The 17072-nt window shown below is 43.9% G+C and overlaps 1 protein-coding gene across 2 annotated transcripts in view; it reads left to right on the top strand.

Moving 5' to 3' along the window:
• Positions 1-17072, top strand: part of LOC140066978 (unconventional myosin-If-like) — a 255331-nt gene that overhangs the window by 127654 nt on the left and 110605 nt on the right. For both annotated transcript variants that reach the window (XM_072113886.1, XM_072113887.1), the window contains 3 exons: positions 5417-5503; positions 6182-6349; positions 6490-6575. In XM_072113886.1, the coding sequence (XP_071969987.1) occupies positions 5417-5503; positions 6182-6349; positions 6490-6575 (341 nt within the window). The remainder of the gene's footprint in view (positions 1-5416; positions 5504-6181; positions 6350-6489; positions 6576-17072) is intronic.

Here is a 17072-nt window from a genome sequence, read left to right as displayed (position 1 = left end):
CAAACCTAAAGGCCATCTACCACCAGGATCAAGCATTGTAAACCAAGCACACTGACATACTATTGTGTGCCCCCTCTGATATGGTCCACTCTTCTTTAACCTTTCCTATGCCCTTGTTTTTAATTTAAAAAAAGGCTTTAAAAATTATGCAAACGAGCTTCAGGGGAACCAGGCACCATTAGCATATATGAAGCCAGAAACCCCTCAGTCTAATTTGCATAATTTGTAAAAGTCTTTTTTTTTTGGGAAAATAAAACAGGGCATAAGAAGCTAAGATAAGTGCAGATCCTGCCAGAGGGCACACAACAGTATGTCAGTGTGCTTGGTTTACAATCCTTGATCCTGCTGGTAGATGTTCTTTAAAGAAATGATTAATTAAAAAGTTAAAAAAATGCTAACAAATAAAACAAGAAACATATAGCAATATAACTACATATCTTATGTGTAAATCTGAGTATGTTTGTGCGTGTATGTGTGTCTGGTAAAGGAATCTTCACCGTTGCATTTACAAATCACCAATGTTTTGCACAGCCGCTCTCTGTGACTTAGGGAACGTCACAGACTAGGCTTTGAGCCATACAGGAGCTATTGTGTGCTGCTGCTTTGACAGATCTGAAAATTTGTGTTGTGCCATAATACCATCAATATGTAACATATTCTCAACCGCCTTCCAACACTTACACATTATTAATTTAGTTACTCATATCCCCCCCCACCTTATCACTTATTCCTCTAATATTTCAAAAATAGATGTAGGGCTTCCGATTAACCTCACAAGTTCTATTCTGTCCTTCCATCCTTTTATTCTATTTTATTTTATTCATTTGATCCGCTAGATAGTAACCACAGAAGAGAGGCTTACCCAAGCTTCCCTCTTCAAAAGGATTATAAAAATATTTTAGTTTGATTCTAATTTTTTTTCAACCTCAAATCAATTCATTGAGTAACGCTTCAAAACCTAAAGAAAAGAATTGACCAACCAGATCACAGAAGCTGAAATAAAAAACAGTATCTGAGAAAGAAGAATAATTTTCACAAGAGCAATTCTGTCTACAAAAGAAAGTGGTAGCCTTTCCCAAACATTTATTCTATGCCTTATAGAGTACATATTTAACAAGTCATGTTCCTTAATATCTGCAGATATTACTACCCCCAAATATTTAAAGGAACCTTGACATAATTATTTCACCTCCCTCTAACTCATTGCCATTATAGCCTCCTAATGGCATCAAATAAGATTTTTTTCCAATTGATCTCAAGCCCCGCAAAGTGACCAAATTCTGATGGAACAAAAATGGGGGACTCTCCAAGGTGCAGAAGAATCTTGTCCGTGTACCGTATTTTCCGGACTATAAGGCGCACTTAAAAGCCTTGGATTTCCTTGGAAATCCAAAGTGCGCCTTATAGTCCGGTGCGTCCTATGTATGGCACAGGGCAGCGGACCATACTTACATAGGTCCCCGCTACCGGAGACCGGAGACAGCAGATCTCCAGCGGGAACTGCAGACCACGCGGCACGAACAACTTCTGCCGCGTGGTCTGCAGTTCCCGCTGGAGATCTGCTGTCTCCGGTAGCGGGGACCTATGTAAGTATGGTCCGCTGCCATCCTCCACCTTCCCCTCACCTTCCCCGCGTTCCGCGTCGCGTCTCGGCGTCGCGTCTCGTCCCGTCGGGTCTCCGCTCCGCCCCCGGACCTCCGCCACGCCCCCGGACCCTGCGCCTTATAGTCCGATGCGCCTTATATATGGAATTATTACATATATAAGACGCATCGGACTAATGCGCCTTATATTCCGGTGCGCCTAATGGCCCGGAAAATACGGTACATACATAATTTATCTTTGCTTCCTACTCTCCCCTAATGCTTTTGGTAGTCCTGATCTTAATGGCTAAAGGTTCAATAAAAATTTCGAAGAGGAGAGGGGAGCGAGGGCAGCCCCGCTTCGTTCCACTAGACCAGTGATTTTCAACCAGTGTGCTGTGGCACACTAGTGTGCCGTGACACATGGTCGGGTGTGCCGCGGGGAAAGTTCCCCAAACTATGGTGCCCCCTGTGTTTTGTTTCCCGGCAATGCACAGCGATGCGCAGTCAGGGCTTCTTACAATGTAGGAGACGTGTACAATAACACATGCGCAAGATTTGAACTTCGCACGACAAAATGACGTCACCGAGGCCGGAGCATCATCCTGAGAGCGGAGAGACTCTCGAATTTGCCCACCGCCAAGGTAATGCCCACCAATAATGCTGACTATATGAACTGTTGGCAGAATACTCAGCATATGAGCTGGTACTTTTAGTACTCCAGCAGTATACTGCATATAACAATGAGAAATGTAAAATGAGAAATACTATAGTCATGAGGCTGGAGTACTACAAGTACCAGCTCACATGCTGAGCATATGAGCTGGCACTTGTACTCTGGCCTCATGGCCATAGTACTTCTCATTGTACCCCTTTATTTTGCAGTATATGAGCCACATAATAATCAGCACCATATAATAAAAACAGGGATAAACTGAGAACTGTTGAGGAAGAGCTTCGTGTGTCTTTCCAGCATTCCTGCCAGGATATCCCTTTTGTGTTTATCGAAACAGGCCCAGGTTTCACACTGAGTAAAATAAATTTAGAATCTATAGTATTAACTATATGTATAGTTGTCATTTTGTGCTATTTTGGTTGGTGGTGTGCCCCAGGATTTTCTAAGTATATAAAGTGTGCCGTGGCTCAAAAAAGGTTGAAAATCACTGCTCCCCACACCATGACACCACCACCACCAGCCTGAACCGTTGATACAAGGCAGGATGGATCCATGCTTTCATGTTGTTGACGCCTAATTCTGACCCTACCATCCGAATGTCGCAGCAGAAATCGAGACTCATCAGACCAGGCAACGTTTTTCCAATCTTCTACTGTCCAATTTCGATGAGCTTGTGCAAATTGTAGCATCAGTTTCCTGTTCTTAGCTGAAAGGAGTGGCACCCGGTGTGGTCTTCGGCTGCTGTAGCCCATCTGCCTCAAAGTTCGACGTACTGTGCGTTCAGAGATGCTTTTCTGCCTACCTTGGTTGTAACAGGTGGCGATTTGAGTCACTGTTGCCTTTCTATCAGCTCGAACCAGTCTGCTCATTCTCCTCTGACCTCTGGCATAAACAAGGCATTTCCGCCCACAGAACTGCTGCTCACTGGATGTTTTTTCTTTTTCGGACCATTCTCTGTAAACCCTAGAGATGGTTGTGCGTGAAAATCCCAGTAGACCAGCAGTTTCTGAAATACTCAGACCAGCCCTTCTGGCACCAACAACCATGCCACGTTCAAAGGCACTCAAATCACCTTTCTTCCACATACTGATGCTCGGTTTGAACTGCAGGAGATTGTCTTGACCATGTCTACATGCCTAAATGCACTGAGTTGCCGCCATGTGATTGGCTGATTAGAAATTAAGTGTTAACGAGCAGTTGGACAGGTGTACCTAATAAAGTGGCCGGTGAGTGTATAGAGCTATTTTGTAGATAAAAATGAAGTGCAATTCGCCTCACGATTGTGACAGTCGCATTTCAATAATCTAGTGCAACCTGCATGTGCCAATCTTGCTTAACCGGTTAAGGACCGGGCTCTTTCCCGTTTTTTCATTTCCATTTTTCACTCCCCACCTTCAAAAATCTATAACTTTTTTATTTTTACACGTAAAAAGCTATGTGATGGCTCGTTTTTTGCGTAACAAATTGCACTTCATAGTGATCGCATTGAATATCCCATGCCATGTACTGGGAAGCAAGAAAAAAATTCCAAATGCAGTGAAAATGGTGAAAAAACGCATTTGTGTCGTATTCTTGTGGGCTTGGATATTACGGCTTTAACTTCACGCCACAAAGGACGCATCTAATTTATTCTTTGGGTCAGTACGATTACAGGGATACCAAATTTGTATAGGTTTTATAATGTTTTCATACATTTACAAAAATTAAAACCTCATGAACAAAATTTTTTTTTTATTTTGCTGTCTTCTTGTGTTTATAACTTTTCCATACTTCATTGTATGGAGTTGAGGGTGGTGTCATCTTTTGCGACTTTTGATGATGTTTTCAATGATATTATTTTTAGGACTGTACGACCTTTTGATCACTTTTTATAGAATTTTTAATTTTTTTTTAAATGGCAAAAAAGTGCCAGTTTTGACTTTGGACGTGATTTTCCGTTACGGGGTTAAACGCAGTGAAAAACCGTTATTATATTTTGACAGATCAGGCATTTTCGGACGCGGCGATACCTAATGTGTTTATGATTTTTACTGTTTATTTATATCAGTTCTAGGGAAAGGGGGGTGATTTGAATTTTTAGGTTTTTTTATTATAATTTTTTTTAACTTTTTTTTTATTTTTACTATTTTTCAGACTCCCTAGGGTACTTTAACCCTAGGTTGTCTGATCGATCCTACCATATACTGCCATACTACAGTATGGCAGTATATGGGGATTTTACTCCTCATACATTACAATGTGCTGATAGCACATTGTAATGAATGGGTTAACCCGACGGATATGCAGCAGAGACTTACCGGCTATGGAGAGGGCTCGGCCCGCGAGACCTCTCCATGCATCGGAACGCGACCGCCGCCATGAATACACGGCGGGTGGTCGCGAACCGGTTAAACTAAGTGCACCACATGTGCCACATTTCTGTCTTTAGACACAAATGTTTGTGAAGCAAACTACTCTCTGGTAGTGGTGGTGCTCATGTAGGTTTCTCAATCCAAATAGTATATATCAAAGCACATGGCACACACCGATAGAAAAACTTTTTCTTCTTTTATTGGTGCAAAATATTTACAATTGTATTGCCTTTACCGTAATGCATACACCAAACAGTATCATATAGAAAGCAGGTACAAACTGTATGATGTTTCAGTCCTCTCAACCTTTGTCAAGTGAGATCTTTGTCAAATCTAAATTGACAAAGGTCGAGAGGCCCGAAACGTCGTACAATTTTGGCCTGCTTTCTATATGATACTGTTTGTTGTATACAGTATTGTGAAGGCAATAAAATTGTAAATATTTTGCACCAGTTAAAGAAGAAAAAGGTATGTGCTATGCTCTTTAGACACAAATGTGGCGCACGGTGCAACTCTGCACTAACATGCCCCTTTAGGTGCAGAATTTTGACACAGTCGACACAGAGCAGCCACAAAACTGCTGCAAAAACTTTGTAGAGTCCTCTGCAAGAAAATTGCATGTTCTTTTAAGTACAAAAACTGGTTCAGGTTGTTTAATAAAAATGGGCCATTGTCTATGTATTCGAATAGTAATAATTTAAAGGGGTATAGGTCTCTATAATTAATTTTAAAAAAAATTGGCAAAATAACCTATGAATTACCTGTGACAATTGAAAATAGACTATAAACTGCATATTTATTTACAGGAAGAATATGTTGCAGAAGGGATAAAATGGTCCCCTATTCAGTATTTTAACAACAAAGTGGTGTGTGACCTCATTGAGAACAAGGTGGTGAGTTAACAAATATACAAACTTTAATCTTTAGATCTACACTTGATCATATGGCATCATTTTAGTCAGTATTTTTTCACCAGTATTTTAAAATTAGTACAACTTACAAAGAGAAAAAGGTTTATGGAAATACATGTGCCCTGTAATTTGAACCCACTCCTTTAGAATGGCCCCTCTTATTATGCCCCATTTATAATACTACCTAATTTATGCCCCTTCTCCTTATGCCCATCCATTATGCGCCTTCTCCTTATGCCCCATCTATATGCCCCCTTTTCTTTTATCCCCTCTATTATGCCCCCCCCCACCCATCATGCCCTTTACATTTTGCCACCTTTTATAATTCTCCCTCCAGCGCACAAGCCAGGAGCATGACTCCTGGTCCTGGAGTGTACTGGCACAGGCCCCAGTCCAACATGCCCTCCTCCCACAATCGTGGTCCCAGGACTTGCCACCGCTATCGTGGCAGTCACACAGCCTTTCAATAATATTCAGCAGACCAGATGTGGTCCATGGGACACATCATGCCCAGCCCTGCTTTAATAGGTGCTACCCCACCGTATAGCATTTGTGGGGCCACACCGATTCATGAAAGTAAAGAGTTGTGGTAGGTGTAGGAAGGTCCTATTCAAATATGTATTATGCCCATTCATAATCAATAGTCTTCTATACACCCAGAATCCACCAGGTATAATGAGTGTGCTGGATGATGTGTGTGCAACTATGCATGCCACAAGTGGAGGTGCAGATCAAACCTTATTACAAAAACTCCAGGCAGCTGTCGGTACTCATGAGCATTTCAACAACTGGAATTCTGGCTTTGTTATCCACCACTATGCTGGTAAAGTAAGTATTATGCATATGTCATTCAAGTGAAGTAAAAGTAAATTCAAGACTATATTGAACACTTAAACGCGACATTGGCGCTAACTTAATAACTCCATATTGTATATGCATGCCTAAACATCCAAAAATGTTCTCCTTAGGTCTCATATGATGTGGAAGGATTCTGTGAGAGAAATAGAGATGTTCTTTTTATAGACCTCATTGAACTGATGCAGAGCAGTGAATTGTAAGTAAAGTAGAAGTTCTCGACAACGTTCATATTGCATGTAAATTATATAAAATATTTAACAATCCATAATACAATATCAAATGTCATTCCTGCTTTCAAAACAAAGAGAACAATGCCCATGTTGTGGGGACCTTTGTGTTCAAGAGGGGTAGAACCTGTCACCAGGGAACCCCCTATAAAATCACACACAGTACCTGTTTCCATTTCTACTTGTATCACTGTCAAGTAGAGATGAGCGAACACACTCGTCCGAGCTTGATGCTCGTTCGAGCATTAGCGTACTCGAAACTGCTCGTTGCTTGGACGAATACTTCGCCCGCTCGAGAAAATGGCATCTCCCGCCGTTTTGCTTTTTGGCGGCCAGAAACAGAGCCAATCACAAGCCAGGAGACTCTGCACTCCACCCAGCATGACGTGGTACCCTTACACGTCGATAGCAGTGGTTGGCTGGCCAGATCAGGTGACCCTGGAATAGACTAGCCCCTGCCCGCGCTGCTCGCGTCATTCTCTGTCTGGATGCCGCTAGGGTGAGAGCTGCTGCTGGTCAGGGAAAGCGTTAGGGTGTTCTATTAGAATAGTGTTAGGCAGGAGTGATTCTACAAGAACCCAACAGTCCTTCTTAGGGCTACAATAACGTTTTATTTTCCTTTTTTTTTGGTTTGCTTGTGGCTGGGCTTGCTGGCACTAGTAGTGCAGCTAGTACCATATTGTGAGGAATTTGCAGGGAGACTTGTGTTTAGCTCTTAGTGACACACATATCCACCTCAATACAATACAATAGCGTTATATTTTCCTTTTTTTTGGTTTGCTTGTGGCTGCGCTTGCTGGCATTAGTGGTGCAGCTAGTACCATACTGTGAGGAATTTGCAGGGAGACTTGTGTTTAGCTCTTAGTGACACACATATCCACCTCAATACAATACAATAGCGTTATATTTTCCTTTTTTTTTGGTTTGCTTGTGGCTGGGCTTGCTGGCATTAGTAGTGCAGCTAGTACCATATTGTGAGGAATTTGCAGGGAGACTTGTGTTTAGCTCTTAGTGACACACATATCCACCTCAATACAATACAATAGCGTTATATTTTCCTTTTTTTTTGGTTTGCTTGTGGCTGGGCTTGCTGGCATTAGTAGTGCAGCTAGTACCATATTGTGAGGAATTTGCAGGGAGACTTGCGACCGTTGTGTTTAGCTCTTAGTGACACACATATCCACCTCAAACACCGAAGTGGGACAATTTAATAGGGGTTTGATTTGAATTACGCTGAGTCTGCTGATTTATTTTTTTTTCCGTTTATTTTTTCTTAGAACTCACATTAATCTGCCAAAGCAGTGTGCTTTGAGTGTGGGCTAGAAAATAGCCATAGGAGAACCCCAACGGCTTATTTAGGCCTACAATAGCGTTATATATTTTCCTTTTTTTTTAGTTTGCTTGTGGCTGGGCTTGCTGGCATTAGTAGTGCAGCTAGTACCATATTGTGAGGAATTTGCAGGGGGACTTGCGACCGTTGTGTTTAGCTCTTAGTGACACACATATCCACCTCAAACACCGAAGTGGGACAATTTATTAGGGGTTTGATTTGAATTACGCCGAGTCTGCTGATATATTTTTTTTACGTTTATTTCTTTTTAGAACTCACATTAATCTGCCAAAGCAGTGTGCTTTGAGTGTGGGCTAGAAAATAGCCATAGGAGAACCCCAATGGCTTATTTAGGCCTACAATAGTGTTATATTTTCCTTTTTTTTTGGTTTGCTTGTGGCTGGGCTTGCGGCTTGCAGCTTGCAGCTTGTAGTGCAGCTAGTACCATATTGTGAGGAATTTGCAGGGGGACTTGCGACCGTTGTGTTTAGCTCTTAGTGACACACATATCCACCTCAAACACCGAAGTGGGACAATTTATTAGGGGTTTGAATTACGCCGAGTCTGCTGATTTTTTTTTTTTTTACGTTTATTTCTCTTATAACTCAAAGTCATCTGGCACAGCACAAAATCCAGTTGTGTACTGTCAGTGTAGGTTAGAAACTAGCCATAGCAATAGGATAGCATCGTTTTGTTTAAAAAAAAAAAACACAAAAAAAAAAAAATTTAAGTTTACACTTTAATTTTGAAAATGTTTAACCCGAGGGCTAGGGGTAGAGGACGAGGGCGTGGACGTGGGCGTCCAACTACTGCAGGGGTCAGAGGCCGTGGTCCTGGGCGGGGTGAGACACCACCTGCTGATGAGGGAGCAGGGGAATGCCGCAGAGCTACACTCCCTAGGTTCATCATGTCTCCAGTTACTGGGACTCGTGGTAGAGCACTGTTGAGGCCAGAACAGTGCGAAGAGGTGATGTCGTGGATTGCGGACAATGCTTCTAGCCATTTGTCCACCAGTCAGTCTTCCACGCAGTCCACCCATGTCACCGAAATCAGCACTCCTCCAGCTCCTCCACCTCAGCCTTCTTCCCCCCAGTCTGCCCCCTCCCAGCAAAATTTGGCATTTGAACAGGCATACTCTGAGGAACTGTTTTCTGGACCCTTCCCACAGTCACAAACCGGTTGCTGCTGAGCAATTTTCCGATGCCCAGGTTTTCCACCAGTCGCAGTCTGTGGGTGATGATGACATTATTGACGTAGTGGAAGAAGTGTGTAAAGAGGTGTCGGACGATGAGGAGACACGGTTGTCAGACAGTGGTGAAGTTGTCAGGGCAGGAAGTCCGAGGGGGGAGAAGACTGAGGGATCGGAGGATGATGAGGTGACAGACCCAAGCTGGGTTGATAGGCCGGGTGAACACAGTGCTTCTGAGACGGAGGCGAGTCCTATAGCAGAACAGGTTGGAAGAGGCAGTGGTGGGGCCAGACGGAGAGGCAGGGCCAGAGCTGGTGCATCAGCGCCAAATGTTGCCCGTAGTCAAGCTCCCGTGGCGAGGGCTAGATTTTCAGAAGTCTGGAGGTTCTTTAAAGAAACACCGGATGAGCGACGGACTGTGGTGTGCAACCTTTGCCAAACCAGGATCAGCAGGGGTTCCACCACTACTAGCTTAACTACCACCAGTATGAGCAGGCATATGAATGCTAAACACCCCACTCAATGGCACCAAGCCCGTTCACCTCCGGCCGGGCACACCACTGCTCCTTCCCCTGTGTCATCTGCTAGTCAGCCCCCTGCCCAGGACCACGGCCCAAACACCTCCCGTGCGAAAACCCCATCTTCGCCTCCACGATCCTCCACAGCATCCACCAGCGTTCAGCTCTCCATACCCCAGACGCTGGAGCGCAAAAGGAAGTATAGCGCAACCCACCCACACGCCCAAGCCCTCAACGTCCACATCTCCAAGTTGCTTAGCCTGGAGATGCTGCACTATAGGCTGGTAGAGACCGAGGCCTTTCGAAACCTCATGGCGGCGGCCACCCCTCGGTATTCGGTCCCCAGCCGCCACTACTTTTCCCGATGTGCCGTCCCAGCCCTGCACAAGCACGTGTCAGAGAACATCATCCGTGCCCTGACCAACGCCGTTTCTGACAAGGTCCACCTGACCACAGACACGTGGACGAGTGCTGCCGGGCAGGGCCACTATATATCGCTGACGGCACATTGGGTTAACTTGGTGGAGGCTGGGACCGAGTCTGACCCTGGGGCTGCTCATATACTGCCGACGCCGAGGATTGCGGGGCCTACCTCGGTCCAGGTCTCAAAGGCCTACTATGCCTCCTCCTCCTCCCGCCCCTCCTCTACCTCCTCCTCCTCCGAATTACCATCCGTGGGCATGGCGCAATCAGTCGGTAGCTCTAGGCACAGCAGCAGTGCCATCGCTAAGCGACAGCAAGCGGTGCTCAAACTGCTGAGCCTAGGCGATAAAAGGCACACCGCCCAAGAGCTATTACAGGGCATCACGGCGGAGACTGATCTGTGGCTGGCGCCGCATCTGTACGCATTTCAGGAAGTCCAGCACAGATGCTACCACTCTCAGGGCAGCGCAGCGCCGCCTCCAACTGCCCGCTCACCTACTGTTGTGTGACGTGCCCACGAGGTGGAATTCAACATTAACCATGTTATCCAGAGTCTACCAGCAGCGCAGAGCGATTGTAGACTGCCAGATGTCAACTTCCACCAGAACTGGTAGTCAGGTCAGTCAGCTTCCTCAAGTCTACAATGGTAGTGGTGTGTTCCAGGTTGCTTATCGGCACCAATAACTCTGTTTAGTTGTATTATTATATAATTGGTTTTATTCATAAGCTGTGTAAAACGCGTTTCGAGCCTGTATTAGGCTCTTCATCAGTTACATATAGCTTCAGAGTTGTAGAAAGACATACAGTTTATAAAAGGTTATTTTTGGCGCGAGATGTCAATGTTCTGACGTCAGAGATGTAAACATAAACAATGTAGTGCTATGATTCATTCATAAAATTCATTCATAAGATTCTAGTAGCTACACTTAAAATACATGCGTTTCTATAAAATGCAGTTCTATATAATTAAATTAATTCATATAATAACGTTGTTAATAAATAAAATGATAGAAGGAGAAGGGAAAAATGGATTTTATAAGATGCGACAATTAGGATACTTTAAAATCCACTAAAATAACAATAAAAATACGATTAAAAAATGACAAAATGTGGTTTGTTTAAGAATGACCTGTGTTTGCAATCAGTAGGTATTTTGCCTCTTGTAGGTGTAAATCAGGTTTGTTCCGTGCATTTGTCTCCGTTCCGTTCCGTGCATTTCAGCTACGGAAGCCTGGAGGGGTCAAAACAAGCGCAGAGCGTTGCGGCGAAGACCGGGCTGCGTTGTGGACTGTACAGGTTGACGAAAGAAGGTTCCTAGGTAAGTATTGTTTCTGTGACTTCATTGAGGCCATCTGGTTTTAGGGTTTTTAGACGATACATCCAGTATATTTCTCTCTTTTTAAGTACTCCGAATCTGTTATTCACATCGTAACTGATGTGGTCGATAGGCATAATTGAAATTTTCCCTTTTCCTTTGTGTTTAAGTGTACAATGTTTTGATAGCCCATGAGTAAGAATTTTGTGTTTAATGTTATATCGATGTTGGTTTACTCGACAATGAAGTGCTTGAGTAGTCCTTCCGACATACTGCAAGCCACATTGAAATTCGATGAGATAAATGACATATTGGCTGGTACAATTTAAATGGGCTTTAAGGTTGAAAGTTTCCATAGTATTATTTGATCTAAAGGTGTCAGAGGTCTTAATGATTCTGCAACAAAGGCATTGGGATTTACCACATCTGGAGCTTCCTTTTCTGGCTGTTGGTGCTATCTGATGTCTATATTGTTTGGGAATACTTGGGGCTAACAGATTTTTTATTGTGGGGGCCCGTTTACAATAAAAAAATCTGTTAGCCCCAAGTATTCCCAAACAATATAGACATCAGATAGCACCAACAGCCAGAAAAGGAAGCTCCAGATGTGGTAAATCCCAATGCCTTTGTTGCAGAATCATTAAGACCTCTGACACCTTTAGATCAAATAATACTATGGAAACTTTCAACCTTAAAGCCCATTTAAATTGTACCAGCCAATATGTCATTTATCTCATCGAATGCCAATGTGGCTTGCAGTATGTCGGAAGGGCTACTCAAGTACTTCATTGTCGAGTAAACCAACATCGATATAACATTAAACACAAAATTCTTACTCATGGGCTATCAAAACATTGTACACTTAAACACAAAGGAGAAGGGAAAATTTCAATTATGCCTATCGACCACATCAGTTACGATGTGAATAACAGATTCGGAGTACTTAAAAAGAGAGAAATATACTGGATGTATCGTCTAAAAACCCTAAAACCGGATGGCTTCAATGAAGTCACAGAAACTTACCTAGGAACCTTCTTTCGTCAACCTGTACAGTCCACAACGCAGCCCGGTCTTCGCTGCGACACTCTGCGCTTATTTTGTTTTGTTTTGACCCCTCCAGGCTTCCGTAGCTGAAATGCACGGAACAGAGACAAATGCACGGAACAAACCTGATTTAAACCTACAAGAGGCAAAATACCTACTGATTGCAAACACAGGTCATTCTTAAACAAACCACATTTTGTCATTTTTTAATCGTATTTTTATTGTTATTTTAGTGGATTTTAAAGTATCCTAATTGTCGCATCTTATAAAATCCATTTTTCCCTTCTCCTTCTATCATTTTATTTATTAACAACGTTATTATATGAATTAATTGAATTATATAGAACTGCATTTTATAGAAACGCATGTATTTTAAGTGTAGCTACTAGAATCTTATGAATGAATTTTATGAATGAATCATAGCACTACATTGTTTATGTTTACATCTCTGACGTCAGAACATTGACATCTCGCGCCAAAAATCACCTTTTATAAACTGTATGTCTTTCTACAACTCTGAAGCTATATGTAACTGATGAAGAGCCTAGTACAGGCTCGAAACGCGTTTTACACAGCTTATGAATAAAACCAATTATATAATAATACAACTAAAAGGAGTTATTGGCGCCGATAAGCAACCTGGAACACACCACTACCAACTGATAGATCGAACGGGGTGAGAACGCCCCACCTCGTTACCCAGGACGGCCGCCGAAACAACCCAACCAAAAACTGCGATTGTACAACCCAGAAAGGTGAGCACCATTCTAACACCTTGCTTTTATTGTTAAAACGTTTTTTACACACGTTTCTTTTTTGTTTATATCAAGTCTACAATGAGGAGTGGACGTGGATGTCTGATATCTGTCAGGTGCAGAGTAACTTTGAGGAGTCAACACAGATGGTCAGTGGCGATGCCGCCATCATCAGCCTCACCATCCCGCTGCTTGGCCTGTTGAAAAACTCTCTGGTCAGCATGAAGTCGGAAGCTTTGCGCTCGTCACAAGAGACGGGGGAAGAAGATTCCCTTGTTGATAGCCAAAGCACCCTTAGGACTGTTTCTCAGCGCATATCGGAGGAGGTGGAGGAGGAAGTGGAGGAGAATGTTGGCGAGACAGAAGAGGGGACCATTGTTCAGTCCTTCACTGTTCAGCGTGTATGGGCAGAAGAAGAGGAGTTGGAGGAGTTGGAGGAGGAGGAAATGGGCAGTCAGGCCAGTGAGGGGAGTGAATTCTTGCGCGTTGGGACTCTGGCACATATGGCAGATTTCATGCTAGGCTGCCTATCCCGTGACCCTCGCGTTCAAAGAATTTATTCCAGCACCGATTACTGGGTATTCACTCTCCTGGACCCACAGTACAAGCAAAATCTTTCCACTCTCATCCCTGGAGAGGAAAGGAGTGTGAGAATGCATGAATACCAGCAGGCCCTGGTGCACAAGCTGAAACAGTATTTCCCTTCTGACAGCGCTAGCGGCAGAGGGCGTACTTCTGCGGGACAAGTAGCGAGGGAGAGTAGGCGAGCAGGCAGCTTTTCCAGCACTGGCAGGGGTACGCTTTACAAGGCCTTTGCCAGTTTTATGTCACCCCAGCAAGACACTGTCACCTGTCCCCAGTCTCGGCAGAGTAGGGCTGATCTTTACAGAAAGATGGTGAGGGAGTACGTAGCTGACCATACCATCGCCCTAAATGATCACACAGCTCCCTACAACTAGTGGGTTTCAAAGCTGGACATGTGGCACGAACTGGCGCTGTACGCCTTGGAGGTTCTTGCCTGCCCTGCCGCTAGCGTGTTGTCCGAGCGGGTTTTCAGTGCAGCTGGTGGCATCATCACCGATAAGCGTACACGCCTGTCGACTGACAGCGCTGACAGGCTGACGCTTATCAAGATGAATAAAGCATGGATTTCTTCGGATTTTCATTCTCCACCAGGTGAAAGAAGCTCAACCTGAATAATGTATGCACTCCTCCTCCTCATTGTCCTCCTTCTCCTCCTCTTTGTACACTGAAGCATGGGAAACTGGCTATTTTTTGCCAGGGCCAACTGGCTGTAGCTATAGTAATCTATGTATTTAATTTTTCTGGAGGGCCACCTACCTGGTCCTCTGTTTTACGCAATTTTTGGGAGTGCCACATACAGGCACTCAATCTATTTAATTTTTCTGGAGGACCACCTACCTGCTCCTCTGGTTTGAAAATTTTTTGGACTGCCACATACAGGCACTCAATTTATTTAATTTTTCTGGAGGACCACCTACTTGCTCCTCTGGTTTGAAAACTTTTTTGGACTGCCACATGCACTATCCAAATTAAATTGTCTCCATAGCAGCCTCCACATGTCGTCTTTTTAGCTGGCTCCACATGTTGTCTCCATTGCTACCTCCACACGTCATCGCCATAGCTGCCTCCAAAAGTCGTCCATATAGCTGCCTCCATACATGGTCTCCTTATCAAACGAACTGTGTCAGGCAGAATTTTGGGTTGTTTTCATGGATTCCACATCAAACTTGTTAACTTTGTCGCCACCCTGCTGTGTAATCCACAAAATATACTGGCAAATTTTTATCATTTACCGATATTATTTCAGCACTTCTTGCGCATCTGTTTACATTCCCCTCACCCGCCATATCCCAAACTTATAAGAACGCTACTACACTTGATCTTATACAAAAGGTTCTTAGAAGTGCTGTTTGGGGAGTAGCCTAGAGACAGGGGCTTGGATTGGCGAAAGCTTGCCTGGCAGCGGAGCGCCAGCTCCATCTCAAGATCCAACTAACATAGTTTTAACTGCAGCACCTTTAATCTACTACTAGTTCACTGCCTCCATACATCGTCCCCTTATCAAACGAGCTGTGTCGGGCAAAATTTTGGGTTGTTTTCATGGCTTCCACATCAAACTTGTTAACTTTGTCGCCACCCTACTGTGTAATCCACAAAATATACTGGCAAACTTTTATCATTTACCGATATTATTTCAGCGCTTCTTGCGCATCTGTTTACATTCCCCTCACCCGCCATATCCTAAACTTATAAGAACGCTACTACACTTGATCTTATACAAAAGGTTCTTAGAAGTGCTGTTTGGGGAGTAGCCGAGAGACAGGGGCTTGGATTGGCGAAAGCTCGCCTGGCAGCGGAGCGCAAGCTCCATCTCAAGATCCAACTAACATAGTTTTAACTGCAGCACCTTTAATCTACTACTAGTTCACTGCCTCCATACATCGTCCCCTTATCAAACGAGCTGTGTCGGGCAGATTTTTGGGTTGTTTTCATGGCTTCCACATCAAACTTGTTAACTTTTTCGTCACCCTGCTGCGTAATCCACAAAATATACTGGCAAACTTTTATCATTTACCGATATTATTTCAGCGCTTCTTGCACATCTGTTTACATACCCCTCACCCGCCATATCCTAAACTTATAAGAACGCTACTACACTTCATCTTATACAAAAGGTTCTTAAAAGTGCTGTTTGAGGAGTAGCCTAGAGACAGGGGCATGGATTGGCGAAAGCTCGCCTGGCAGCGGAGCGTCAGCTCCATCTCAAGATCCAACTAACATAGTTTTAACTGCAGCACCTTTAATCTACTACTAGTTCACTGCCTCCATACATCGTCCCCTTATCAAACAAGCTGTGTCAGGCAGAATTTTCAGGTGTTTCACCAGATACATAGTGGAACTCGGCCCATCTGTCGCCGCCATGCTGGAGACCTGAAGTTGCAATCATAGCAGCGCAATATGAATGCCCCATACTGTCGCTCTTAATCATGGAAGTCGTCTCCATGGCTGCCTCCACATGTCGTCCCCTTATCAAAAGAGCTGTGTCAGGCTCATTTTTTGGGTGTTTCACCAGATACGTTATGGAACTTGGTCACTATGTCGCCACCATGCTGTGTTATTGACTAAATATAACGTCAACCTTTTGTTCACATAGGAAATCATTTCAGCGCTTCTTGCTCACCTCCTTTGGTGAAGCCTGAGTATGGTAGGGTATGTCGCCATGACACTCTCTAGCCTGCCGCTGCTGCCGCTGCCTCTGCATGCCGTCCCCTATAGTGTCAGGGTCAATTATTGCATGTTTTAGATGCTATCTAGCCTCATTCGGTCACTCTGTCATGGCCATGCTGTTGCCCATAATTTTGGCATAATGGTGCGATTAAGCAGCCTCAGAGGCATCCATGCATGCTGCCCCTGCTGTTTCCTGTCCATTTCCGTGGTGTTTCCATCCTTTTCTGAGGTTCCCAGGTGTTTGGCCAAGCTTCCCTGTGCAGAGCCTTGGTCCCCTTGAAAAATGCTCGAGTCTCCCATTGACTTCAATGGGGCTCGTTACTCGAGACGAGCACTCGAGCATCGGGAAAAGTTCGTCTCGAATAACGAGTACCCGAGCATTTTAGTGCTCGCTCATCTCTACTGTCAAGCAATCAGACCTACCTCTGCCATTAGCAGCGCGACCGACTACTGGTTACTCCTTCCAGAAAATTATCCATTTCTCTTCACACAGTCATAGTGTATCATAATTTGTTTTAATTGATCCAATAAAGTGTTCTACATTTTGCTTTTTGTTTCCTTTTTTGTGCTGTTACTGTCTAAAGGTTACAACAGTCACCAAATAGTAAGTGTACAGGCCTTTGTTTTGAATGACGTCAAT

This window comes from Engystomops pustulosus, chromosome 1, assembly GCF_040894005.1.
Source record: "Engystomops pustulosus chromosome 1, aEngPut4.maternal, whole genome shotgun sequence".
Classification (NCBI taxonomy): Eukaryota; Metazoa; Chordata; class Amphibia; order Anura; family Leptodactylidae; genus Engystomops; species Engystomops pustulosus.
Note: the sequence above shows the minus strand (reverse complement) of the source record. Positions and strands in the feature narration are given on the sequence as shown.